The 27,602-nt window shown below is 41.3% G+C and overlaps 1 protein-coding gene across 2 annotated transcripts; it reads left to right on the forward strand.

Annotated features, from left to right (window-relative positions):
• Window positions 1–758: 758 nt before the first annotated feature.
• Window positions 759–27,219, forward strand: STX16 (syntaxin 16). Of its 2 annotated transcripts, XM_066624126.1 has the most exons (9): window positions 759–1,713; window positions 7,996–8,007; window positions 10,496–10,603; window positions 12,146–12,286; window positions 13,647–13,809; window positions 17,161–17,252; window positions 18,106–18,249; window positions 18,897–18,977; window positions 20,053–27,219. In XM_066624126.1, exons 1-9 carry the CDS (start codon window positions 1,579–1,581, stop codon window positions 20,155–20,157), a joined length of 981 nt encoding a protein of 326 aa, XP_066480223.1. In that variant the 5' UTR covers window positions 759–1,578; the 3' UTR covers window positions 20,158–27,219. The 2 variants fall into 2 exon arrangements, with proteins under 2 accessions (XP_066480223.1, XP_066480221.1); XM_066624124.1 differs by lacking the exon at window positions 7,996–8,007 and having other exon boundaries at window positions 759–1,659.
• The last annotated feature ends 383 nt before the right edge of the window (window positions 27,220–27,602 follow it).

Here is a 27,602-nt window from a genome sequence, read left to right on the forward strand (position 1 = left end):
ACAGGGACCAAAAGTGTACACCTGTGGGATGGGCAACAAATGAGCTAAAGGCATCCAGGCCAGATGCCATCACCACATCCTGTGGCAAGGAGTTCCACAGTCTAATTACATGCTGGGTAAAGAAATATTTATCTTTGTCTGTCCTAACTCTGCCAACACTCAATTTTGGCAGGTGTCTCCTGGTTCTGGTGTTATGTGAGAGGTAAAAGAGCATCTCTCTGTCCATCCCCTGCATAACTTTGTATGCCTCAATCATGGCCCCCTTTTTTCTAGACAAAAATGCTAACACACAAGCTCCTTTGGAGTCATAGAAAGGGCTGAGCGCCTTCTTCAGCCTCCGTTTCTATATGTAGACCTTGCCCGACACGTGGACAGGCGCACGCCCTGCAGGCAGCAGCCGGAAGTGTCGCTTGAGCGCCGCGCGGCCCACACCTGCCTCCTGATTGGACGATCTGCGGGTGCTGCGAGTGCCGGAACCTTCGTTCTCGGGGGAACTGTTTCCCCGCCGCACAATGCGGAAGTGACGTGGGCTGGTGCAGTCAGGTCCATCCGGGGCCGGGAGGAAGGGATGCGGGGAGCCAGAGGGGACCTGGGCTAGGTCCCGTCCCGTCCCCGCCGGCGCTGGTGGGAGGGAGGGAGGAGTGGCAGCCGCAGGAGGCTTGTAGGCGGGGAGGGCTCAGGGAGAGCTGAGAGGGGAAGACTCTTTGGGGGGGTCTGGGGGGTACTTGGAAGGGAAGCCCCTCAGGCGTAGCCACAGGTCCAGTGGTGGCCTCTGGGAGGAGAGAGGTGAGGAGGGGTCCCTAGACGCCCCAAGGAGGGGGTTCCCTAGGCACTCCAGGAGGGAGGGGTGAGGGTCCCTAGGTGACCCAAGGAGGCGGGTGAGGGTCCCTAGGCTCCCTAAGGGGGAGGGGAAGGGACCCTAGGCGACCTAAGACAGGGTGGTGAGGGTCCCTAGGCTCCCCAAGAGGGGTGAGGGTCTTTAGGCTCAGGAAGGGGAAGGGTTCCTAGGTGCCCCAAGGAGGGGGTGAGGGTCCCTGGGTGCTGTAAGGGGACTGAGGGTCCCTAGGCACTCCAAGTGGGGATGAGGTGAAGGAAGGGGCTTGTGTGGAGCCCTGCGCAGTCATGGGGGAGCATCTCTGAGGTCTTCATAAAGCTTCCAGAGGAGCATTCCATGTTCTCAGCTCTCTGCTGCAAGGACAATTTTTAAACATTTTTTAAAGGTTTCCCTGAGGGAAAACCTGGAAGGGATTAGTGGGGGTTTTTTTTCCTGAAGGTGTCAAGTGAGGGTTCCCCACTGAGGGTCCCCATAAGTCTCCATAAGATATAAGAGCTCCAACAGATAAGGTATAAAATAAGATAGCCACAAGATAAGGTAAGGTATCCATAAGATACAAGGGCTCCATCAGATATCTTATCTTATGGATAAGATATATCCATAAGATAAAGTAAAATAAGATATTCATAAGATAAGGTGTAAGGGCTCCATAAGATTTGGGGGTGGGGGTCTTCTGAAAGCTCAGTGAGAATCCTCAGGAGAAAGTTGGGAGCCTGAATAGGCCGTATAGGAAATCTAGAGCCATGGCCACCCGGCGTTTAACAGACGCGTTCTTGTTGTTGCGGAACAATGCGATCCAAAGCCGGCAGCTGCTGGCCGAGCAAGTGAGTAGTTACAGCTCCTCCAGCCCTCTGACTTCACGTAGCATGGCTGCTGCGGTGAGTCTCCCTTCATCCTTCTGTATCCCACATTTCGCTGTTGAGTGCCAGCTGCTTAGGACTGTCAGATAGCAAGCATGCTTATTTTTTTGCCCTTTTCTTCCTTGGTTTTCATCCTGTTGCCTTTTTCTTCTCCATTTCCTCTTCTGCCCATTTGCTTTATTAAAAAATTGTAGCGGTAATAGGATATTTCCACCTAGTTCAATGTTTGTAAGAATTTACAGCTGACTACTTAACTTTAAAAGGAAGTATTTCAGAGTGCTCAATTTATTTAAAACTGCCCTGCTCTGAGTTGTGAACACCAGCAATAAGTCTGAAAGCTCCCTAAAGGTAGGTCACTTCACATATTACAAACTGGCTTTTTCACCAAGTGTATGCTCAATATGGAGCTTCAGCCAACTGCATCTTCCTGGCAAGTGCACTTGTATGATAGATTGTTTCTTTCATGTTTCATATTTTTGATATATTCTTAAAGCATCTAAAGCACTTCAGAAAAGTAATGTGTGGCCATTAAAAGGTGTGGATGTTTCTTTGAAGAAATACAAAACTTCTCCCAGACCTCCTTCCAGTCTATTTCTGGTGTCTTTTAAACTGGAAAAGAAGGTTAAAACCTATTTCTTCCAGTCAATAACTCAAGCCTGGTGCAGTCTTGTATTGAATTACGTTGCTTAAGGCCTATTTTACATTCACTTCCTAGAAGCTTTGAAAACATGAAATAAGTTAAACATCTTGTTATCTCCCATTCCTTGTGATTTGCCAGTTCAGATGTTTGGAAGGTGTCTAATGGAATCATCTTTGTCATAAATATTCACAGATAGTTCAGCTGACTGTTCCTTAAGAAGGAGATTCTCCTGACTAAAGTGTTAGTCTTAAAACTTGTGCAGTGCCTGCTGTTATGATAGGCAGGATGTGTGAAGAGGGAATGCACAGACAAATATTGTGCTTCTTCTCTCCTCCTACCCCCCTGCAGTCACCTAGCCACCCAACATGCAGAGGCTAATTCTGTTATGCCTCTTATCAGTTGTGTTCCAGATTTCTACCATTGAGCCCAATAAGATCAAAACTAGCCACTATCCTCCTTTTGCAAAAGCCTGAATTGTGTTTATTGTTTGAGATCTGTGCCAATTAAAATTCAATGGTCATCTTCTGTTGTTGAACTGTTGAGTTACCTTGGAATGAGTCACTATACCACTTTGACACACTGTACTGCTCGGTAAAATAGTGAATAATAATAATAATACAGGTATTTATATACCGCCTTTCTTGGTCTTTATTCAAGACGGTTTACATAGGCAGGCTATTTAAATCCCCGTAGGGATTTTTACGGTTGAAAGAAGGTTCTATCTTTCAAGAACCACAACATTTAGATGTTTCTTTCTGATCTGGTCACAACATTCTGGCCTCCATCCTCCCACGCTCAGAGCAGATGGAATAACTCGGCTCAGCTTGTCAGCTGCTTCAAGGTCGCAGGGTGCTGGTGGCCTCGAACTGGCGACCTGTGGATGTTATCTTCAGGCAAATGGAGGCTCTACCCTCTAGACCAGACCTCCTGAAGGGCCTCCTTGTTATTTTCCTAAAGGACCCTAAAAGTAGGTCCTAAAATAGGGACTGTTTCAAGCAATCCTAGTGCCTCCATTTCTCAAAAAACATTCTCCACCTTTGTGTCACCATTAATCTGGTTTCTTTACATCCGGGTAGGTGAGGGGGAAAGTCTTCTTAGATGCAGTAATTACATTTTTAGAAGGAAGCATCAAATCTTTATACAGTAGCTTGATGCTGAACAGATTGAAGGGTTGGGAATCCAAATTCTTTCAGGGAAGTTTCAAACAGGGCTGTGGAGTTGGTAAACCAAACCCCCTAACTTTGATCCTATCCAAAATTGCTTCCAATGCTGACTTCACAGCATTGAGCAGGGCTGTGGAATCAGAGTTACCGTAGTCAGAAGCACTTTTAGGTGAGGCTGGAGGTTTGCGTACTGACTCCACAGCCTTGGTTTCAAACTCACATACTATATATGATGGGTGTCAAACGTGTTTCATACAGTGGGCCGAATAGCATTCATGATGTCTGTTGGGACCAGAAATGATGTCATGAAGCAGGAAGTGATGTCATGACCAGAAATAATATCTTTTCTTACATAGAAACTCATTAGCTGCAAATGACAGTAGAGAAAACACACAAATCTTGATCATATTTTCAAGATATCAGAGAGCCAGTGATCATGCAGGCTGCCTTTTCAGCAGTGCCATCTCAGCCCACCTCAGCTGAGAGTGGCTGGTGGCGGTCCTGGGAGAGCCTGAGGGCCAGGTAAAGAGCTTCCATGGGCCACATCCAGCCTGCCGGCCTTATGTTTGACACCCCTCATATATGAGATTTTCCCAGCCCTGTCCTACATGTGTACATAATTTTCCTTCCCCTCCCATCATTCGCTCTGTCCATTTATTTTGCTCTCTTTTCAGCTTGCTGATAGTACTATTTAATGATGTTTCATTATTATAAAAATATCATTCTGGTATTAACACCATTAAATTGTTGCTCCTCTCCTCTTTTCCTCCAACTGTATCTTTCTTAAGAAAGTAGGAAGCAAGCTAACCGCTTGGGGGGCACGCGTTGGTAGCAGTCTTTCATAGTTTTCTGATTTGAGCTTTTTTACTATTGAGTGTCAGGTGGTGTTTTGTTCTTTATGTCTCCTTGAAAATGGAATGAATGAAAAACTGTGCCTGTATTAATAAACTGTACAGTAATCTGAGCAGCAGGTTTTAGGCTGTTAAGAGTATTACATAGTTGGCTTTCAGGTGCCTTTCAGCTATATATTTCCATTGGGCAAGAAGGAAATGTAACCTTGTGTCATAAATATTATAACTGAATGCATTTCTCTGATATTGTTACCTTTGTATAGCCTTAGGTTCTTATGGAGCTTATTATATGTTATAGATAGGAAACATCTCTTGTTTACAATGAAATGTCCAAACAGCAGCTTTAGATCAGGGCAGCAATGTATGACTTAAACAATATTTTGAAGTACTAGGAAACTGTGCACTCGAGACTCTACTGATTTTAGCTGCTAGTTTGCTTAAAATGGCATAGGCTGCTTTGTTTTCACTGCAATCATATCCAAAATTACTTGCCAGAAAAATCCACTGAACACACTGGTATGCTTTCTGAGTAAATATGAATGAATTGTTATTATAAACTGCTTTTTCAACAAAAAAGTTAAAGTGAATTGCACAACTAAATAAACAAATCGTTCCCTGTTCTGGAAGGGTTCAAAGTTTCTCGAACCCGACACATTAGAGCATATCTTGATTTATTGCCCAGCGCACTGTTCACTTCGTAAGTTGTATCTAGACTCTTTTTTACAGCGTCCTATTAGGCCATTTATTGATCCCCTTTTTGTTTCGTTAGGTGACAACCAGGCTAACATTATTATAGCAGTTGCTAGTTTTTTATCTCAAATTATCAGAATTTCTCCCGCCTGATTGTTGTATTTACCTTTATATGCCAATAAAAGTTTGATTGATTGATTGATTGATTGATTGAAGGGTTCACAGTTTTTAAAAGGTGCAGAAGAAACTTCTACTAACAGTCTCTAGAAAAACAACTATGCTGGGTTGAATAGGGACAGTTCGAATTGAACTATAAATCATTTAGGCCAGTGATTCTCAAACTTTTAGGGAGATGTATATAAGAACATAGGAACAGCCCTGCTGGATCAGGCCATAGGCCCATCTAGTTCAGTATCCTGTGTCTTACAGTGGCCCACCAAATGCCCCAGGGAGCACACCAGCCAACAAGAGACCTGCATCCTGGTGCCCTCCCTTGCATGTGGCATTCTGACATAGCATTCTGACATTTACTCCCTAAGTAAGTCTTTTCGGGGGGGGGGGGCAGGGCAGCAACATGATCCTCAGGATTGTGTCGCTAAGGGTGGCAAAGGGGGTGTGCTTTTACTCACAGATGGCCAGCATGCGGTCCAGGAGGTGCAGAGAGCCTTGCACAGCCCTCAGCAGGGCTCCCCAATGCTTAGAATGTTCAAACAGCAATTGAAAAGCACCTCCTAGAAACCGGAAGTGCTTTTCATTTGCTCTGTTTGAATACTTTAAGCATTGGGGAGCTTTGCAGAGGGCTGTGCAGGGCTCCCTGCACCTCCTAGACCTCGCGCTGGCCATCCGTGAGTAAAAACACCTGCCCTTAGTGATGTGAACCTGGGGATCACGTCACTGCCTCCCCCCTTCCCCTTCCCCCACACCTTAAAGTCACTGTACCACTTTGACATACTGTACTGCTCTGTAAAATAGTGAAGGGGCTACTTACCATTTTCCTAAAGGACCCTAAAAGTAGGGGGAAGGTTTACACAAGCTGGTTGAGTGCAACCCACCAGTTTGAGAACCACTGATTTAGGCTGTTGGGATATATCTATTTGTAAGGACTTCTATAAAGAAAGCTGCCTGTTTGTTTTGCAGACATAGTAAATATCACATTTATCTCATATGTGATGATCAAGTGTTTCTGTATGCATAGAACAAACGAAATGATATAACAGTACTGTACTGAAAAACATAGTGTTGAATAGAAAAACATATATTAACTTCTATATATACTTCTTGCTATAGCAAGATAGAAGCAAATGTGTTAACAAGGGTCTTGCTAAATGCTTTGCCACACCCTTCTTTAGAGGTTTAGCCCCTCTCTTAATTTCTTCTACCTCAAGAAATTAATTCTCATACCTTTGTACTCTGCCCATCTAATGAGAATCTACTGTAATGCAATGAGCAGATGGGAGCAGTAAACTAAGAAATCAAGGGGATGCATCAGGTCACTATTTTTTCCCAACCATAGGTTTAGATCTGTGGTGTTGCAGTAGGTTTAGGCCTTAACCTCTCAGCCTTTCTACTCTTGTTCCCATAGGCTTTTCAGCCTTTTTGTCCAGATTATAATTTGAAGTCTTTAGGTCTGCCAGGAGACTTTTAGGCATCTGCAGTTGTTTTACTTTTTGGTAGGGTCCCTAACAAATAAAAAACTAGCAGAGAAGTAACAATCATACCCAGGTTCTTTGAAACAGCTAATAGGATCATAGTGGTTAGTATGGATGAATGAGCTTTATATTATCAAAAAAATTTTGCTAGCCTTTGTAGAAAAGATATATTTTTCTAATCCTTGGTATAAATCATGTCAAAGCCAGCAAAGTGTGCAAATGGTTTTGGTGCTCAATGTGTGAGTAAAATAGAAAGATCTTATCAGTGTTAGAAGCACCATTTAAGGAAGGGGGAGTTTCTGCATCCCACCCCATGTTGAGATCATAAATGGTGATTCCTCAGAAGCATCTGCATTTTGGGGTAGTCTGCTGGTTTTGTACATTGACCATGATTATAAGCCATTGAGTGGGTCTTTGTGTACATTTTTTATGTGTGCCTGTTTGGAGTGTCTGTCCAAAACTGGGGAAAACATTGGCATTCGTGTGCAGAATTTGATCTCAGACTTATTTTGTAAATGTTCAAAAACTAGCACTTTCTGGGTTGCAGCCTCCTGACCTCACTTTCCTTAAACACCAACTCTAACAGAACAGTTTTGTATCCAAGAGATGCCAGATGAAGTTGTACCTGCATAGTACATAATGGATCATTTACATATAATTACCTGAACTGTTTCTGTTCAGGAATCAAGCCTGAACTCAGAAGAGGTTCCACAAGGCAGTTGGCACAAGCATTCCAATACAGTATTTTCTAGTGTACAACACCCAGCAGAAGCATTTCACTGGCCGTGCCATGGCTGCTAAGTATTACCTCAGAACAGTATCCTGTGCCATGCTTGGTAACTATGTCTTGAACCGAGTGTAGCTGGAATATCTGTAGATACCCAAATGCTAGATTCAGTTAATCAGTTGAAATTGGATTGAGCTGTTGGTTCTGATCACATTAAAACAGGCACAGTTTGCACTACATGTGAGTTCTGTTTTGCACTTCTGTTTGTTTGCTTAATGGATTACAAAAAGTGTGTTTTGTACAAGTTTTTTTTTCTAAAATGTGTACCTGTATTTAAAGACTGAGCAGATTTTTTGGAATGTATTGAAAGGGGAAGCATGCAACTGTCTATAAAACTAGGTCTTCATCCAGTCATAGACTGATTTGTTTTCATTGATAAACTGGCAATTTTGAGCAATAAAGTTCTTGTATTTCCTCAACTGACTGTACCCTGTGCTGTGTCCTCTTCTTTTCTTTCCCTCTCTTAAACTTTTCCTGTCCCTATATGGATGGGGCTGATGGGATCAACAAACCACCTCAGGAGCTGGATGAGGTATAGTTCTGTTTGTCTAATGCTGCTGTTCTTTCATGAAAATGTGGGTAGAGAGGGCAGGCCTTGAGTTACCAAAGAGGAGTGCAGAGGTTTTCTGATTTGTGGCATAATTTAACTCCTTATAAATTGATAGAATTTGCACAAATATCAAATTGGCAGCCACCTCGACTCCAGTGACCCAGTGGAACCTTTGGTTAGTTCCATGCAGTCTCCCGCATGGGCCCAAAGTCATCAGGCTTGATAATGCCCTATATGAGCTTTTTTTTGTATTAAATTTGAAATTTTGGTACCTTTAAAAAAGGATCTGCCCATTTAAAAGACCCATCTGCCAAGGACCCTAGAGAATCTAAGTTTTATTCTCACAACAGGTCTCTGGGTAGTAGGTTATGTTGAGAGAGAACAACCATTCCAAAGTTATCCAAGGAGGTTCGTGACAGGGTTATAAATCCAGGTTTCCCCCATCTCACCCAGGCCAGCTCTGGCAGAGTTTTTGTGGGAGGGGGTGGGGTTGCTACAGGGGAAGGAATAGCCTGTACAGAGTGTGATGTTTGCATTGTCTTGAGAAGTGATATGTGAAATCATGCTACATTGTTCTGTGAGTCTGCCTCCTGGCCTGAGAGTCAGAGCTGGCCCAGTCAGACCATAGCCGGTTTTCTCTTCAGCTTGCATAACTGGCTGGAGTGTTTCCATCTCCAGGAGGGAGCCCTGGCAACCCTTTTCAGTGTAGCATTCCTAGTTCAATATTCCTTGCCTCTCGGCAGTTTTCTTGCACTACTGTGGCCTTACCTACCCAGGTAAGTGGACATGTACTGATACAGAAAAGATATTCCTGTGTGCCTGACGTCATGTTGCAGTCAAAGTAATACTCAGCAAGCCTACTGACCCATGTGTTCACATTTAAATGCAGAAAGGGAACTGCAGCAACAAGAGGTAGAATTGAGTGGTTAACGGCCCCTAAGAGCAGTTTGTTTACTACATTTATATCCTGCTTTTTTTCCATGGTGGAGTTCCAAGGCAGTGTACATGGAAAATCCAGGCACTGGTCAGGCCTAGACCTTAGCTTTGACCATGTTGTCACCACTCATGCCTTCAGACCAGACTTACTGTGTAATTCTATGCATGCTTACTCAGAAGTTGGTCCCATAGCGTTCAAAGCATTCAATGTGGGTTACTCCCAAGTAAGTGCGCCTAGAATTGCACCCTGAGGGTTTTCCATATCTCCTTTTTCTCTCTTCTTTGTTGGAGCCTTGGGTCCAGTTTTTCTACACAATCTCATCTGGTAAGCTTAAGCACTGTGTTTTAGAAATGATACCTTTTACGCTTTGTGAATGGGAAGCGAAAGGGGGAGACCCCTCTTCTCCAGTTTCCCCTTGAAGGGTTCTAAAAAATTTAATGTGTGAGTAAAGCTGAAAAAATTCCAGTTGGTTTAAAACTTGGAAGACAGAAGTTTCCATTGGTATTAAAGTGTGCTGCTGTTGCATGCTGCGCACACACAATCCGCGTTTTAAAAATTTTAATGTGCAATATTGAACATGGTGTTTGAGGATATCTTAATCTAGCACTTCCTTTAATTTTACAGCAAAATTCAGGCCCTTTGTACAGCTTCCTGAAGGAACAATACCTTTCCATTTGTTGTCATTGTCATTCTACAGCCAGCCTTGCCTAGTCAGAGGAAGCCAACAGGATTTAACAAAAAAGGAATGCCTAGAATTAGATCATGGAACTGCAGGCTAATAAAGTTCTGTCTTTATGCCTGTCACTTTTTTTTTAACTTAAGGAAGGAATTTCCTCCCTGGGTGCTTCAATTTCCATCATTCCAGGACCATTTCTTTGCAGAGGATGCAGGTGGTTGGAATTCTGGCCCACACTATTCTGAAAGTGCAGTTGATTACAATAAGCACAGAGCACAAACTAACTCAAATGGATACTTCAACCTTACTCTTAGTTTAAGTCAGGCCATGCACAACTGTATTGGCAACATTTCCAATAGATGTTTTGACTTTGGGGAGTCTTTTGGAGGAAGGGTAGTCTTAACTCTGGGACTGATAGCAAGACAGATTTGCCAAGGCCAGGTTGCTGCTGCAAGTACATCCATTGAAGCTTCTCTGTAGTTACAGCTATACATATCTACATAATTGGGCCTTAAAGCACTCTTTGAAAAGAGAGTACTGCAGGATGTATGTAAGGGTACTTACATTTTTCTTTTACTAGCTCCCAGCCTTGGCACAGAATCTTCATTTATGAACACATTGTGCTTGAATTCCTTCAGTTGCATTTCAATTGCATAAACACTGTTATGCATTTCAATTGCATAAACCAAGAATGTGCTCACCCTTCTAGGGGAAGGATTGGCAAGCAGTGGCAATCTGTTAGGAAACTCTTGCTAAACTCTTAAGGAGCCACAGTATTCTCAATAAAATGGTGCTGGAAAGCTGTTGCCTTAAGCTACCTGTTCTGCCTCTAAATATGTTGTTCTTGCTTTCTGTAGCTTGCTGATGATCGCATGGCTCTAGTATCAGGAATCAGTTTAGACCCTGAAGCAGCTATCTGTGTAACGAAGCGCCTACCTCCAAAGTGGGTTGATGGAGTGGATGAAGTAAGTATGTATGTGCGTAATAGATTTGAGATGCATTCAAGAAAAAAACAGCAGTTAATTTATATCCTCCCCTTCCGATGCTCAGGAGAACATACAAAGTGGAAAAGAAACAACTATTGATAGTTGCAAAAAGTGGAAGAGACTTTGCAAATATGATTGAAAGCATAAAACAGTCAAGTGATAATTTGGTAATAATACTTATTCTTGGTCTCCCATGTTCAACAAGGCAATTGTGTCTCAGGTTGCCTGTAGGATATTAGTAAAATACTTGCTGTTGCATAAAGATAAAAGAGATGGGGATGTGCAATGAGGTCTCAGTTCTCAAGGCCTTATTGGGGTGGGCAGAGAAGGAGGAGGCAATAAAAACTACTTCAAAAGAAGTGACTAATTGCCTTTGATATACTGACATAAGATACTTGGTGTAATAAGTCAAAGCATTTGCATAAAGAGCAAAACATAAACCTTGCTGGATCAGACCAAAAGACCATTGAGTCTGGCATTCTGCTTTCCACAGCGACTAACCAGATGTTTTCAGGAAGTCCAAAAATTGGACTTGAAGATGACAATTTTCTCCCACTGTTGGCCTCTCCACCACCCTGCAACAGCTATTGTCTCACATGCTGCCACTGAACATGGAAATTCCAATTAGCTATCTGCCTAAAAGCCATTGATAGACAAATACTGTACATAAAGGATCTTTTTAAAGCCTTTTTAAAGTTTACACACCTACAAACAAGCTAAAATATTTAGAAGAGTAGAAGGCTCTATTTGCTACATCTCTGCCTTCAAAAGTGGAGTGTCCTGCTCCGATGACTTCAGCTGTTTAAGAGGAGCAGGTTTTGTCCCATCCCCAGCTGTTTTCTAATTGCACAGAAGGGAGCCACTGAAAGCTACTACTACTTTATCAGCATAGTCGCACCCTGATTTGGTTTCTTGGTAATACTAGTGTGTGCCAAACAGCTGTACCCCCAGATCTAGCTCTTATGTATAAACGATCAGTTAGGGTTTCAATGGAATCTTCTGCACCTGCTGCACTTAGAATTGTAAGAAATCTGGATCTCAAACCTGCTGGAAGCTAATCCCTTTGAAGACCTAACCTATAATCCTAGAAGTACAGGAGCTAGCTGTGATGATTGACTAGAGCAAGTAATACCAAAATGGCCATTCTGATGAGTTTGAATTATGCAGTCACATACTAAGAAGCAAGCGGGGCCTATTACCAAATGTGGACAAGACTATTCTTCCTCCCTGCTACCTGACCAAAAAGCCACTTTTTTCCTAATGGCATGGGAACAGAGTTTAGAGGAGTTTGAACTTTGATTTAAAGGTGCCTTCCAGTTATCATTGGGTTGAAGTGTCATGTCCAAAAAGTAGCTAAGAAGCACTGCTATACACAAGGTTGAAATTACACATTGCTTCTTTGTGATTTTCTTAATGTTGATTCCCACCCACCCCATTTTTATTTAATATTTGCCAATCCCTTTCCCCTTATGTTGTTTGCTTCTAATTTCTCTGCCTTCCTTCTTTTTTGGTGTTTTTTAGATTCAGTATGAAATCTCCAGAATAAAACTGAAGATGAAAGAATTAGCCAGTCTACATGATAAACACTTAAACAGACCCACTCTGGATGATAGCAGTGAAGAAGAACATGCAATAGAAATAACTACCCAAGAAATTACACAGGTACCAGTCACACTTTCTAGAAATAAATCCAAGATTTATCTTAGTTCATGAGTCAGTGTGTTTGCTTTGGCCAGTCACTGAATTGTGGTAGCGATCAAAGTGATACATAAGCTTTATATTCACCTACAGGTTTATATCTTGTCTCAACTAGCACCATGGAGTCTTGCAATGGCATATAAGAAAAATCACAATTGATGAGAGCCATTTAAAAGTCCATGTAGTGCACAACAAAGCTGAAATAAAGTGACAGACTGAATGGCTATGTCCTTTATTCGTGCACGTTATTGGGAGTTTCCACTTGGTAAATGATTGTCTTTGTTCATCTCGTCCCTCTCCACTGCCTGATATCTGGCTCGGGGCGGCCCTACATGGTGCTAGTCTTCACTCAAGTGAGAAGGGTGTGGTTGGGGAGCAGGTCCTTGTCTGTAATTGACTTTCTTCGGTGGAATTGATCTTCATGGAAGAGCTGGTCTTTAATTGGTTTTTGTCAGTTGTTAGATATTTTTGTTCTGTGTTGAAATATGTAGTTGCTCCTTGTTGTTTGGGTGTGGTTCATATTTGACCTTATAGGAAGATATTTTTCAGAACTATTCTTTATCTAGGTTTTTGCTATGGTTTTATTTTGGATTTTAAGTGCTTTACATCACCTTTATAATCCCTGGCATTTATATAGTGCTTTTGAGTGACTGTTTTACCCATATTATTTTGTTGTAATCTGTATCGCAACAACCTTGTAAGGTAGGTCACTATTACTAATCCCGTATTGGGGACAGAGAAGGTTGAATCTGAGAGAATGGTTTGCATAAGACCACCTTGTGAATTCATGACAGAGAAAAGATTTGAACCAAGATCTTGGCTACTGTGCTACACAATCCCTGAATACCTGTAATAGCTGCATATGCTTCCTTTACCCCACCTTCATCCCTCCCCCTACATTGTCTCCCCTGTGTCGGTATCTAGGTTCTAAGCCCCTTAGGACAGAGACTTATCTTTTCACTCCATGTAAAGCACCATGTGCACAGATGTTGCTGTAGACATAAATGCATTTCTAGAGGATAGCTGATGAACACAATAAATAAAAATAAGGATCTCAAGAGTGCCACATGTTGCTGTGCCATTTTGTGTGTCTACATGTCTCACTTAGCTGAACACTACCAACCATTCATTTCCACCCCTTACAATGGGAAAAACAGTCGCCCCACATCCTGTGCAATTTTCAGTAAGGACAGATGAAGACTTTGTTATTATTAAATAATAAACCCTTCAGTTAAGACTTCAGTCTTTTTGAATTCTTTATTTTAAGATTGTGTCAGTTGGAATAATCTGCTTTTTACTAATAGTCATAGCCTTCCTCCCACAGCTATTCCACAGGTGTCAGAGAGCAGTCCAGACATTACACAGCAGGTCTCGAAGCTGTACAGAGCAAGAACAGCGGCTTCTTAAGAACGTTGTGTCTTCCTTAGCCCAGTCCCTCCAGGACTTGTCCACCACCTTCAGGCATGGGCAATCTGACTATCTCAAACGTAAGCTATGCACAATATACCTTCTGCTTGCACAACAGCCTGTGAAATGAACCTCTTTCCCTTTCTCTGCAGTGTCTCCAGATGTTGCAGACCACTTTGTAACAAAGCAGTAATGTCTTACTGAAATCACCCTACTTATTAGAATCTTCTACCTCTCTAAGAGCATAGTGCTCATCCTCTGTCAGCCTTGTGTTCTTCGTGTCCCCTGCCAGTCAAATCAGACCACTTTCCAAAGTTCTCTGATACCCCATCGTGCCCCGTTCCAGTCGTCTAAATCTATTTTAAAAATAAGGGTTTTTTTGTCTGAGAACATATTCTCCACTGAAGTAGGAGACCCTGGTCTGTTGGTGAAGCCCTGGAAATTAGAACAAGCACTAGATGCAATTTATTATCAAATACCCAATCCCGGCTTTGCTGCATCATACACCACTTGAGAGATCTCGTACTTTCAGTCCTAGAAAAGCCAGGGCATTGTATAGTTGGACTTGCATGTCTGCCATGACTGTAATGGCCCCGCAGCAAGTAGCAGCATGCGTATGCTGTCCATTTCTCTGGTTGGATGCTGTTACAGTGACAGTTCTGACTGGTTGCAACAGCACTGATAGTTGTCCTGTGATGTCTGAGTTGTACAGTCTCCCAATCCCAGGAATGTCTGAGATCCTCCATGTTTGCTGGCATGGAAGAGAGTTACCAACTGCGCTAGATAGCGCTTTTTGTTCAGCCAAATTTTGTAATTCAGGAAAATCAAATTATCAGTGGAGCACCTTCCCTGTGAACTAAGGCGGAAGCACTCTGGATCTTTAAGTTTAGAGAAAAAGACAACTACAGATAGGGAGAGACATGGCTTATGAAATTGTGAGTGGGAGGGAAAGTAGATCTTCCTTTCTAATCACAGTAGAATGAAGCTTCACTTAAGGAAGTGGATTGGTGGAAGGTTCAGTACTGGCAAAAGAAAGTACTGCTTCACACAATTTACTTATGGAATTTATTGCCACAGGATGCAGTAATCAACAATAGCTTAGATCAGCAGTGTCAAACTCATTTCATACAAAGGGCCAAATAACATTCATGGTACCTGCTGGAAGGGACATCATTAAGCAGATGATGGCCGGAAATAAGCACTATGTTCTTGCATACGAACTCAGCTGTAAGTGACAGAGAAGAAAATGTGCAAATCTTGATCATATTTTCAAGGTATGGGAGAGCCCAGTTATCACATGGGCTGTCTTTTCAGCAGCTCAACTTCTACCAAGGTATCCCTTCACGACTCAGCAACTGAGAGGTGGTCTGTGAAGTGATGCCTTGGCATCAGTAGCACCGCAGAAAGGGTAGCCCAAATGATAATTGGACTCTCCCAGCACCTCTGCAGCAGCTCTGTCTTGGTCTGCCCCTTCTCTCATAATGTTACTTGTCTTCTGTGGCCTCCTTTAATCTTTCCCTCCCAGAACTTCAACAGAAGCACCGCTGCTCAAATGATGGTACTAGGAGAGCTCAGTTATCACATCAGCAGGGTTGCCACTTTCTGGAAAGTCAGGGAAATGGAAATTGGTCCATTTCAGGCAAAATCAGGGAAATTGTGATTAAAATATATTCAAGCAGTGGATTTTTGACCTGCTGCTGCAAGAGCATGCTCTGTTCTTGTGGCAACTGGAATAGAGATGTAGCAGAATACAAGTAAAACTTAACAATGCCCTTTCCCACCTCCACCTTTTTCTCAGCTCCACCCCCAACAACCAGCCTAATGTCTTTGTTGAGCTCTGTCCCTGCATGATTTCCAAGGTCTGCATGTAGCATTTGCAGAGCGAGGTTAGTTTAAACATTTAGCAGTATACAAACTTTAAACATCTGTTTTCATCCGTACCTGCTAGTACTGCATTTAACTTACATATAAAGCTAAACATGTTTTGGGGTCATGCTTATGTATGGAATGGACTTTTGTCTCATTCCAGACAGAGTTGCAAATGAGTTTTGCTGCTGTTGGATTTCACAGACAACTAGCACTTTCTATTCTGCACCATGCAAAGTAAATTTTGCAAATATGATTGCTTGTTCCTGCTGGAGTTTACAGAGTACCAGCTCTCTCACCCTCTTTCCTAACTTCTCCCATGCATAAAGGTTGCAAATGAGGGTTGTCTGCTTCTCTAGATTACAGAAACTCCACCTCCTTTCTTGTTGCTGATCTGCTCATTACACTTTCTGGAACCAGAAAGTGAAACTTTCCCAGCTTTAGAAAGTTCCTACTTGCCAGAAAACAAATCTGCTAATATCTTGGTGTCAGACAGGTGTGTACAGCTGTATCTGAAACCACATTTTGAAGATGGCTTCCAAAAGGACAGTTTTTTAATATGCAGTGGCTGGATTTCAGACTTCATTCTGACTTCGTTCCGTGGCTATCACCAGTTGCTGGAGACAAATGCAAAGGTTATTGTAAAGTGTGCTACAAAACCTTTGAACTAAGTAATATGGGAATTATAGCTGTGGAGTCTGATGCACAAGGCCATTACATCAGAAGAACCTGAAAATTAAATCAAGTTAACAGTCCATCGCAATATGTTTGTATCTTGGTGTAATATTTTGTGCAATTGCAAAACAGATGTTGCAGTTAATGTTGAAAGAAGCTGATATTAAATCTCTGACAAATATTTTTGCAGTTGAGACTTGTGTAGTTGTAGAGTGGAACATTTCATTAAACCTTGTATTAATGCAACACGACCTATTCATTTTTTAACTTGCGGTTATATTTGAATGGTGGTCAGGAAAATTGACAAATGTTGATCAGAGAAAGTCAGGGAAATGAAAAATAAAATTTTAGTGGCAACCCTGCATCAGTCATATCTGGCCCACTGGCCATACATTTGGCACCTCTAGCTTAGATGTTTTTCGAAAAGAATTAAATTTTTCTATATAAATTGCTTTATCTGTGGTGGTTAACCATGGTGACTAAATGGATCCTCCATTTACAGGGACATTGTACCTTGAGTACCAGATGCTGCATAAAAATAGGGGATGATGATGAAGATGATAAGATCATCTCCTTTATGTCCTGTTTTTAAGCACCCAGGGGCACCTGGCTGGGCTTTGTTGAAAACTGAATGCTTGCCTTGATGGATCTTAATCTTGGAGGTCAACAAGGCATTGTGCTCTTTAGATACCCATGATGAAGTAGTTTCTCCTTCAGGATAAACTATGTATTAATGACTTACTGGACTATGGGCTGATAAGAAATCCTAAATAACACTTTGCAGCTGTAATTTCTTCACCTGTTGGACTATCTTTGAAGTTATTGCATGTTTACATTCATTATGCAGTGCTGAGTACTTTGTATTTATAGTTCTTTTTCTGCTTTTATAGGCATGAAGAATCGAGAAGAGAGATCCAAACATTTCTTTGACACTTCAGTCCCTCTTATGGATGATGGTGAGGACACTACACTGTATGACCGGGTAAGTTAAGATGTTGAGTTGAATGAAAATTTGTTTGAAAGACACTACTTGTCTTTTTATCTTGTAGGAAGAATGGAGAGATGTCATTCTGATTCACATTTGTTGTTTCTAATCTGACCTCCAGCTAAGCAGCTGTTCATTCCATTATGTTTTTTGTGTATCACTCTTGTTAATGGGAAAAGGCATCTGCAACTATGGGGGCGTGGACATTGATGCTGAATCAGACCAACAGTTTATCTTATCACCATCAGCTGTACCAGCTCTGGTTATTTCCCATACCTGCTATCTGAGTTTCTGGGAAAAATTTGTGCCAGTTTCAACTTTGGTTAGATGAATGGTCTCCAGCTAGTAGGTTGGAACTGTAAATGAGTTGCACCTGTTGGCATCCCCACAATTTTTTTATTATTTTAAATACAATTTTTAGTATGTTTAACAAAAGGAGAAAGATGAGGGGGAGGGAAAAGAAGGGAAAGGGAGAAAAATTGATCTGTATAGTAGTAGCCCTGTTTAGTGGGGAGGGGCTGTAGCTCTGTAGAAGAGCTCTGTAGAAGTGCTTTTTATGCAGAAGGTCCTGCATTCAATCCCTGGCATCTCTAGATGATATGGAGTGAAATTCCTAGCTGAAACCCTGGAGAGCTGCAGCAAATCATTGTCGACAATACTGAGCTATGGTCTGTCTCGGTATAAGGCAGCTTACTATATACCTAGCAGTCTGTGGAGAAAGTAGGATTCAGGTCCCAAGTAGTGAAGTCTACTGGGGTAAGTATACACCTCCAGTCTTTCTCTTGCATTTGAAGCTGTAACATAGTGGAATATTAGCAACTATTTACAGCCGTGCTCGCTCTCTTTTTAGGGTTTTACAGATGACCAGTTAGTATTGGTGGAACAAAACACACTGCTGGTGGAAGAGCGGGAGCGAGAAATCCGACAAATTGTACAGTCTATTTCTGATCTCAATGAAATTTTTAGGGACTTGGGTGCAATGATAGTAGAACAGGTAAGATGCCCAATTTCTTCTCTAGAAACAAAGGTGTGACCTTTTTCCAATACTATCAATCATTTATAGATGTGTGAGTGATCCCTGGTGACAATGTATTAGTAAAAGGGTTTGAAGGATATAGAAGCATTTGAGTTTCAGAGTGGGCAGTGATGGGAACAGGGGTGGGTGGACGGGGTCCTGGAAGGGGGCAACAACGGTCTCAATACTTTATGTATTGGGGTTGTGGCACAAAAAAGGTTGAAGACCACTGAAGTAGAGTGTAAGGATTTTGGTCATACTGAAGAAAGAAGTATCAATTATAGTCTGTTTTAATGGGGTGAAGTCTGGTGCTGAAAGGGAACAAAGTCATTAACAAACTTGTGCCCTTGGGTGTGGTCTAGGGGCAAAATGACTTTCTGTTCAAGGTGTTTAAGCCAGACCAGATGATGAATCCAGCTCTTGGTTGATGAGCAAATTGTCAGCATGAGTTCTGTAAGCAAGCAAAGATGTGAATAGATGCTACATCCTGCTCCTAATGGCTTTTTTCTCTGTCATCGATGATCTTTGGGTTTCAAAACAGTGTTTCGTATTGGTATATTTGATTTCTGGTACTGTGTTCCTTAGTTTGAATATTATTGAGCTGACATGCTCTGTTCTTTGCTCAGGGTACAGTTCTGGATAGGATTGACTACAATGTTGAACAATCATGTGTTAAAACAGAAGAGGGATTAAAACAGCTGCATAAGGTAAATATGTGTGTGTGTGGTTTTTTTTTACGATGTAGTATTCTCTGTGAATACTTCCTTCCTTTTTAAGAGCAGCCATCTAAGACCTGGGAGACACTGAGGATAGAGATTGATTCCCCCGCCCCCATGGTATGTTATTTTGATGATACAGCAGCAAGTAGTGAAGGTAACAGCTGTCACCAACAATGTTGCCCAGCCCAGCTCTGTGCAGCCCAGAGTTCAGCAACCCAGTGGCATAGCTCAGGCATCTGGCACCCAGGGGCACACATTTTTTTAACACCCCTCAGTACAACAAAATCAAATTTAATTAAGTAAATTAAAAGATTACAATAAGTACAAGTTTAAAAACAAATTGTAAATTTGGTACCGCCTTGGGTACCCTTCGGGGAGAAAGGCAGAATACAAATCTAATAAATAAATAAATATCATTTTCATTTGGAAATTTGGATTTGAGAATGAGCGACAGGCCATTTCAGGGGGGGAAAAACAGATTTATGTGCTAAAAGCTTGGTGTGTTACCGTGCTGTATATTAGATCCCATTTTAAAACATCAGTTCTTTCTCCTTATAATTAAACAGATTTTATAATTAGTTGTGGGAAAATTCCTTGTTTTGTACCCAATTACCTTTTTTCATTAACCTCATTCTGTCAGACTAAACTACCTCATAATGGTGGTGGTTATGACTGAGTGGGGTAATTTCCACCTACACCACCATTCTGAGCCCCTCAAAGGAAGGGGGCATACAAATACAGTAAATAAGTAATCAGACATGCAATCCTCTTCTGTGTAACTAGAATACTAAAAGCAGCAATTTAGTGGAGCGCTCAGTAAATAAACATGCTCTCTTGGAGTACTTCGATATGTCTATCTCATCAGCATGATGTATAGGCTGAATTTGATTCATGGCTCACATTACCCCCAAGTGCAAAGAGTTAGTTACTACAATTGCTTTTGCATGTTCTGGGGAGAGATTTGATTTAACATATACTGAACATTTGCATTAACAGAAGCATTTTTCCAAAAATATATTATTGTTGTCTCAGTGCATTAACTGCCAATCCTCTATATCTGCAGGCTGAGCAATACCAAAAGAAGAATCGGAAGATGCTTGTCATTTTAATTTTATTTGTAGTAGTAATTGTCTTAATTGTTGTTCTCATTGGTGTAAAATTTCGCTAGCTAACACTCTGGTTATTATCATCCTTCTGTGTGTATATATGTTTGGGGGTGGGTTTTTTTGTTCTTCAGTTTCTTTGCATCTGGTGTGAATGGGTGAGCCTTCGCTCTTGAAAGCTGCCAATGAATGAATGTATAAGCCCTTGTGGTGCAATCTGTGCAATGTTTCTGTAGAAACCCTGTTCTGTTTTACAAACTCAGTGATACGGATGATAATGGTGTGCAAAAGTCTTTCAGTTGTGGGACTTTTGGTTGATAAACGCTACCCAATCAAGATATCTCATTCTTTACCCAGGCAGTTCGAATGCTTATATGAATTGTATCTTTAGTATTTGTTGTGCTTACAGAAGGCATCCTTCTGTTGATAGATCAAAAATAGGATATAATCCCATGTATTTTAACGGAGAAAAACTGAAGCCAACTCAAAGGTTTCATAAAGTATAGTTGTTAACTTTCACCGTGTTCAGAGCCTATGCCCTCATTCACAATCTTGCATTATGGCTAACCTTAGATCTTGTGACCTGTCTCAGTTTCCATTTGGATTCGATACCAAAAAACGATGATTTCAAAGTTAAAATGCCTTAAAGGTAAAGACAAGTTTGGTTTCACCTAGTTTTCCTCCAGACTTTTATTTTAAGACTTTTAATAGTGAAATAAAAGTGAAAACTTTCTGAAACATCAAGTAATGAAGATCCTGTGAAGTGCTACCATTACTAATATTTCTGGAGTAGTATTTAGCAGCATAAGTAACAGTCAAACATAATCAGTGCTTATAAATTAAAATGGCTTTCTTAATCTCCAAGTAATTAGGAATGTGGTGTCTCACCCTGGAATTGATCATGTTTTTTATCTACTGCATGTGTTTTGAAACACTGAAATGTTAAGCCACAACTGAAAGAAAGTTTTCTCCCTCTGCCTTTATATCAGCCCCATGTCCATTATTATATAAAAATCAATTATGGCATATTTCATCCTGTACTTTCAGATACTGACCTGCAAAAAGCATGGTGATAGCCATGCATGTAACTTAAATTGGATGAAATAAGTAAACTGGTATGTGGTTGTATTTATTGTGATCATATAGACATGAAGAACTTTTGTCCTCTGCTCTCTGGCTGCAGAGAAGGCTCAAGAGATATTTTGGAATGCTCATATTCACATGTGATTAAAGTGCTTTACTACTGGTTACTGTATATCAGGATTTCTTGATTCCTCTAATGCAGCAGGTCACTGTGCAGGGAGAGATCATTTTAAATGCTAAAAATATTAGCAGTTTAACTGGATCCTAAAAGTGCTGTGCAGTTTTAGGAGCCTTGCTTTAGTCCTTTTTAAAAAGCTTTCAGTATTGAATAACTTATTTTAAGTTTATGGTGTTGTCGTTCTGTTGTGGCTTATCAACACAGTCTGTTCGTTTTGCAGCCACCTTGGGCAATCAGTAGCCTAATATTTGTAATGACATCTGTGCACTGACCTTCCCCAGCTTTCTTCCTGTTACCCAGCTCTTTGCATTCAGTCCTTATGTAGAATGATGGTCATGGAAACAACATGCATGCCTTTGCCTTGTTTCACCCTAGGATTAGGCCTGTCTACTGGAAGCGGAAGCACCACCATCTCACTAGGAATGTGCACAAGCCCCATTAGATTAATGGAAGGTGCGCAAATGCACCATGCTGTCATGCTGCTTTCATTGTAGTGGATCTTCCGCAAAAGATCTTTCTGATAGGCTGTGTTCAAGGTTAGTTCACAATACTTTAGATTTACTTCTTTTTTTACGGATCTTCATAAAAGATGGTATTCTGTCTTACATGGTACAGATAGTCCCTGACTGATGTACAGGTTCTGTTCCAGATGTTGTCCAATATGGGAACCAACGTAATCCAGATGTTGTCCAATATGGGAACAAACATAAGTTTGAACAGCACCTTTGCACAGGCACAAAAGCACAAGTCTAGATGAACTGCACAAAAGCGCTAACATGGCCAGACAGACTGCCTGTGCAAAAGCCAAAACATCTGTAAACTGGACATCCATAATTCAGGGACTGTCTGTATTGTGTTTTTGCTTCATGGTATTATCTTGTCCTATATTGTCAGATTCTTTATTCAGAGAGAGCTATTCTATGCAAAAAGATACATAAAAGAAGACACGGGCTGCAATCCTATCCACACTTACCTAAGAGTAAATCCCACTGAACACAATAGGTCTTACTTCTGAGTAGACATGCATAGGATTGTGCCCACACAATGCAGGGCTAACATTGCTGCCCCCCCCCCCCAGCCCAGGTTCACTGTGCCCTAGATTAAGTTCTTTCTGGGTTTTCTGTTTGTCTCAAAAGGCAATAGATTTCAGCTGGGATTTTGTCAAACTGCTGTCACAGTTCATTTTGTGCACCATTCTAGTGGAGGTTTTTGGTTTTGAAGATCAATTCCAGCCCAGGGAGCCGACTTGGTCGAGCCAGCTCTCCACAGTGGAGCAGCATAACCCAACAGCGTGGTGGTAGGAAGACTGTACTTGCTGCCTGTGAGAACATTTAGTGTGACGTGACACATTGTTGACTTTGAGACACAGTGAGTGAAAGCCTCAATTCCTTTCGTGTTTGTACACCTATAGGGGTGTATTGTTTACATCACTGGAAGGCGATAGTCATTCTAGACGTATTGAACCACTTCTGCAACCAGACAAGGCTTAACTAGTTCAGTGTTTTGCTAGCAGTTTGTACCTGGATATGCTGGTGGTAGGCCTGATGTTTGTGAATTACATAGACTGAGGGAGTTTGGCTGGTCATGCCTGACCAGAAAGATCAGATGGCATTTTGGCCCTTCCATCTTTGGTTCTGTATAAAGACAGACTGTTTCCCTTTGGCTGGTGTTGTTGCATTTAGGGCCTAGTTCTTGCTGAGGAGCTAAGCCTCTCTCAGTGGCTGTACCCCTTCAGACACAGTGGGCGTTCACACAATTGAATGATTCACTGTTAATATGCAATGTACTCCCAATTTAATGAACCTTAGGAAATAAGGGATGTTGCTATATTTTAAAATAATAAACTTCATATATGTTTTAAGCATGCGTGTGTGTGCATCAGAAATGCATTTGGATTCAATGGATTTTTGGTGTTAACAGATACCTTTCTCCCCACCACCATAAGTGATTTTAAGTGGAGAGTTCACTGTATATACCTTTCAAATTAAACAAACACACATTCTGGATGTGGGAAATAATTCCAGGCCATGCTGGGATATCGTTTTCTTTTTACAACAGAGAGGTATGCAACCATGTGCACTGCCCCCTCATCCACGGTCTGAAGTGGCACAGCCCCGATGTAGGTTTACCTTGTGTTGCAAATCAGGCCTAGAACATGTACACTTGAAGGGCGGAAGACAGACTAACCTTCAATAACACAGACCAACACAGCGTTTGGGAACCACTGCAAGTCTTTGCAGGGGAGAGACAAAGGCAGCAGTGCAATAGTTAGGATTGTTGGGAACTGCTGGGTTAGGGTAACAAGAAATAAAGATGTCATAATAGTTAAGGAGAGGTATAAGAAGGGGTGTTAAGCAAGCAGGGCGAGCATGTTGTTTCCACTCTGCAAGAAACCTAAAAATGGTTCTTACACCCAGACTACTTACTGAGATTTCTAATGGGGCAGATGGAATAATAATGAATACTTGCGGTTTGCCTGGGATTTTTTTTTTAACTTCAGTATTGCATAACAATATGTACTGTAGCAACAATGGCTATTTTGCCATGTGCAGTCTTATGGATTTCTTTAATTTATCTTTTTGGCTTTACAGTAAGAACTTTTCAGTAAACAAAACAGATTACAATTTATTTTGGGAATAAAAGGCCAATTCTGTTTAACTGGGTTATCCTCAAAGAGCTCTGTGAGGAATGTAGCTGCAAACCAGTGCTTTTAATATGCCCAGGACTGTGCAAATTCTTTGAGTCAGTAATTTCATTGTGCAAGCACTTGGTCTAGTTTCTGGGCCTTGAGTTTCACATTTTGAGACTGTAAATAATGCAGGCCCCACTCATGCACTAGACACCTCATTAATTTTGCCCAGATAACAGCTTTTTCCTTGCTGTCTCTACCAGTCCTGGCCCAAAATGTGAAACTATTTGAAAAATGCCACTTTGGTAACCTCAATATATTATACAGTGTACAGAGATGCAAATGTTGCTGTGTGTTTGTTATATATATTTATGAAACACTGAAAAACAACATGGGGGCCTTACCAGGATTATAGATGCAGTTCCTGCCTGCAGAAAAGATAGAAGTAGAGCAACAAAGAAGTGGTGGAAGGCAAATGATATGCGGAAGGCATGTGCAAAACAATGGACCTTTACAATGTTTCTTGAAGATGGTGATGAAGGGAGTGAGGTGGATATCTACAGGGAATTTACAATCAACTAAGAAACATTTGCACAGGCATTCTCGATGCAGAGTTCTGGGGTGTGGGGAGTGGGGTATTTACTTTTAATGCAGACCCTGCACAACTATTTCTGAGACATTAAAATAAACTCATTTTCTGGCAACTTGGCCACAGAGCTTAACAAGGTTGCTGGGCAAAGCTTCTGAGGTTCTATTTGCATATTGTACTTTATCCCTTGATAAGTGTCTAGTGCACTGCTGAAGGTTTGAACAAATCTCAGTTTCTTTGGAGGATGCGATGTAAGATATGTACATTCCAAAGGGGTTCGCAAGCTTGAGATCCTTTCTGTTCATCCACCATAGCTTCCATGGAAGGCTACTGTTGTCTGGGAAGAATTAAACAGAAGAAATGTATTCAATTTTGCAAGCAATGACTTCTAAGAGATGTCATTTACTACTTTGAGTTGTTTTGCCATAACACTAAAATAGCGCAAAATCAAATCCAAGAACACCCATCATTGTCCATCTACGTTCCAAGTCCTGTACCAATCACAGATTATTAACAGTATTTATATACCGCTTTTCAGCTAAAAGTTCACAAAGCGGTTTACAGAGAAAAATCAACTGAATGGCTCAGATGTGATGTTTATCCAGGAAAGAGAATTCAAATTGTATATTGGGTAGAAAGACACTGAGACAACAGTGGTTAATGAACACATTGGCGGAGATTTGAAGGAGATTGTTATAACTGATTGTGCTGTGTCTGTTCCTGTGGGCCTTTGTTTAGCTAAGGGGCAGAATTGACATTTTATGAAGTGCTTTCCCTTAACCTCATCAGTAGTTCATATTGTTCCTTGATGTAATGGCTTTTTAGCACTGGTTCCTAAACTCCTACAGGGAGTTGGGTACCAGGTAAATTTTTGCATGGGCAGGTAGGACAGTGGCACTGGCATCACAGATCCACAGCAAACAAGGGGCTTGTTAACTTACCAGGAGGTAGTTTTCACCTCTGGCAGGGTGCAAAAAGCTTGCAGCTCCTTCTACAGCCCTCCTGCTATTGTGTAAACAGCACTTATCTCCCATCAGAAGTCACTTCCAGTTTTTGATTTAAAACCAAAAGTGGCTTCTAATAGACAATGATTTGTACTACTTGCCAGTGAACCTGATGTTAGTGTGATTTAAGCAGAGAGTGACAATAAGATGAAAACAGATGTAACATTCTTAACAGCAAATTCTTTACCCACAGTGTGAACTTGACTTCACAACTTGCCTTAGGTACTTGTGGATGCGTATATGTATGTACACTGAAAGTAGAATTGGCTCTCACTCTTGCTCAATACCTTGCACTTCAAATGGGCTCTCCTTTTCTAAAAGAATACAAATTTAAAGTGACATGTTTTTGTATTGCATATACATGTAAGCAACAACAAAATGTCAACAATATTTTTAAAGCAGTTGCAAAACTTTTCTGGGAATTGGGAGGGGGCAGTACTTTGGACATGTGATGAGTGCTAGCCAATGCACACTCATCACAGCTGAGTCTTTCCCAATAAGCCAGCTGGTAAGCTTTCAGAATTGTTTGGCTTCTCAGCCCTTGCTCCCAGTTAGAAAGCAAGTGAAGGTGCTTTCCAGTGACCTTCACCACACTTTAATGTTGTGTCTCTTCCCACGAAGTAAGTATCAGGTGATCCATCCACCTCAACTTTTTTGGCCTAGGAGAAAGATCAGATGATATTTTTCACCCTCTGATTTGCAGAGGTTCATTGGGACATGATTTGAGAATACCTGCCTTACTCTCAACTAAAATAATTTCCTTTGGCAAGAGCTGGGCTCAGTGACCTTAAGGCATGCATGGCTAGTTTAGACTAAAATACACTTCCTTGGGAGTAAGCATCACTGAATACAGTGAGATTTACTTTTGAGTAAACATGCATAGGATTGCACTTTTAAACTAATGTGAACTTCAGGCACATTTAGTTTTGTGTCTCATTCACCAGGATGTGCCTTGGTGAAGTAAACTCCCAAGTGGCCTATTCAGTCAAAGAATCAAACAGTATTGTTGCAGAACACTAAAACATTAGCGTGATCATGTGAAGTCTTGTATTCCTCATGGCCTGAATGCAGTCTTGGGGTAGGGAAACTATTGGTGTATGGCCTTTTTCATTTTTAAGTTTTCAATTTTGTCTTTTTAATATTAAGCCAAGACATGGTGGTTTGGGGCATATTTGGGGCACTTTCTGTGTTCAGTCCTTTTTTTGGAGTTCATGTGAATCAGGCCCACCCTTTGTGAGGGAAGCTTCATATAAGCCTCGTACAGGAAACATTCCTCAACACAAGGTCTAATGCTCATACCAAGTTCTCCCTAATGTTAACAGTAATGCGAAAAATCTTGCTGCAAGAAAATTCTTATGTAGTGTTATGAATGCTTCAATAAACTATTCGCAGTAGCTATTTGGTGCAAAATAAAAAGGAGTTCTGTGGCCCACCAGACACAAGACAATCTCAGTGCATCATTGAATGTGAATTGTAGCAGAAGCCAGTGTAGTCTCAAGTCATGTCTGTATCATTTCTTGGTATCTGAATCTATGGAGTATGCAACACCAGGGATCTCATGTTTTACCCAACTATGTACAGTATATTTTCTTCCATTTCTGTGAACGATTTGTAATGTATGAATAAACCATTCAATGAACTCCAGCCTGGTGTGCAAGATGTGGTTTATTTTGATTCTTTTCCCTTAAACAAAAAGTGTTCCGAAGGATGAAAAAAGAAAGAGGCACCCACAGCAATGCTCACAGAATCATTCGCGCAGTGGTGCTGCTCCTCAACATTGTGCAAAGGTTAGCAAATAAGAATTCTGCAGCTGGTGTAACAGCCTTCCATTCGCACTAGAGCAGAGGTCTTCAAAACTTTTAGCACAAGGACCCACTTTTTAGAATAATTTGGCAGGATACCACTGGAAGTGATGTCATGGCTGGAAGTGACATCATCAAATGGGAAATTTTTAAAACCCCTATATGACAAAATCACATCAAATAAAAGTTGACTAAAAGTTTACAATAAGTATAAATTTAAAAATT

Source organism: Tiliqua scincoides, chromosome 4 (assembly GCF_035046505.1).
Source record: "Tiliqua scincoides isolate rTilSci1 chromosome 4, rTilSci1.hap2, whole genome shotgun sequence".
NCBI classification, from domain to species: Eukaryota; Metazoa; Chordata; class Lepidosauria; order Squamata; family Scincidae; genus Tiliqua; species Tiliqua scincoides.

What these genes read in the sequence shown, in the direction of transcription:
- STX16 (XM_066624126.1), top strand. Translation starts at nt 1,579, where the DNA reads ATGGCCACCCGGCGTTTAACAGACGCGTTCTTGTTGTTGCGGAACAAT. An exon ending in CTACCCAAGAAATTACACAG is followed by an intron (nt 12,287 to 13,646) that starts GTACCAGTCACA and finishes TTCCTCCCACAG; the next exon opens with CTATTCCACAGGTGTCAGAG. An exon ending in ACACTACACTGTATGACCGG is followed by an intron (nt 17,253 to 18,105) that starts GTAAGTTAAGAT and finishes CTCTCTTTTTAG; the next exon opens with GGTTTTACAGATGACCAGTT.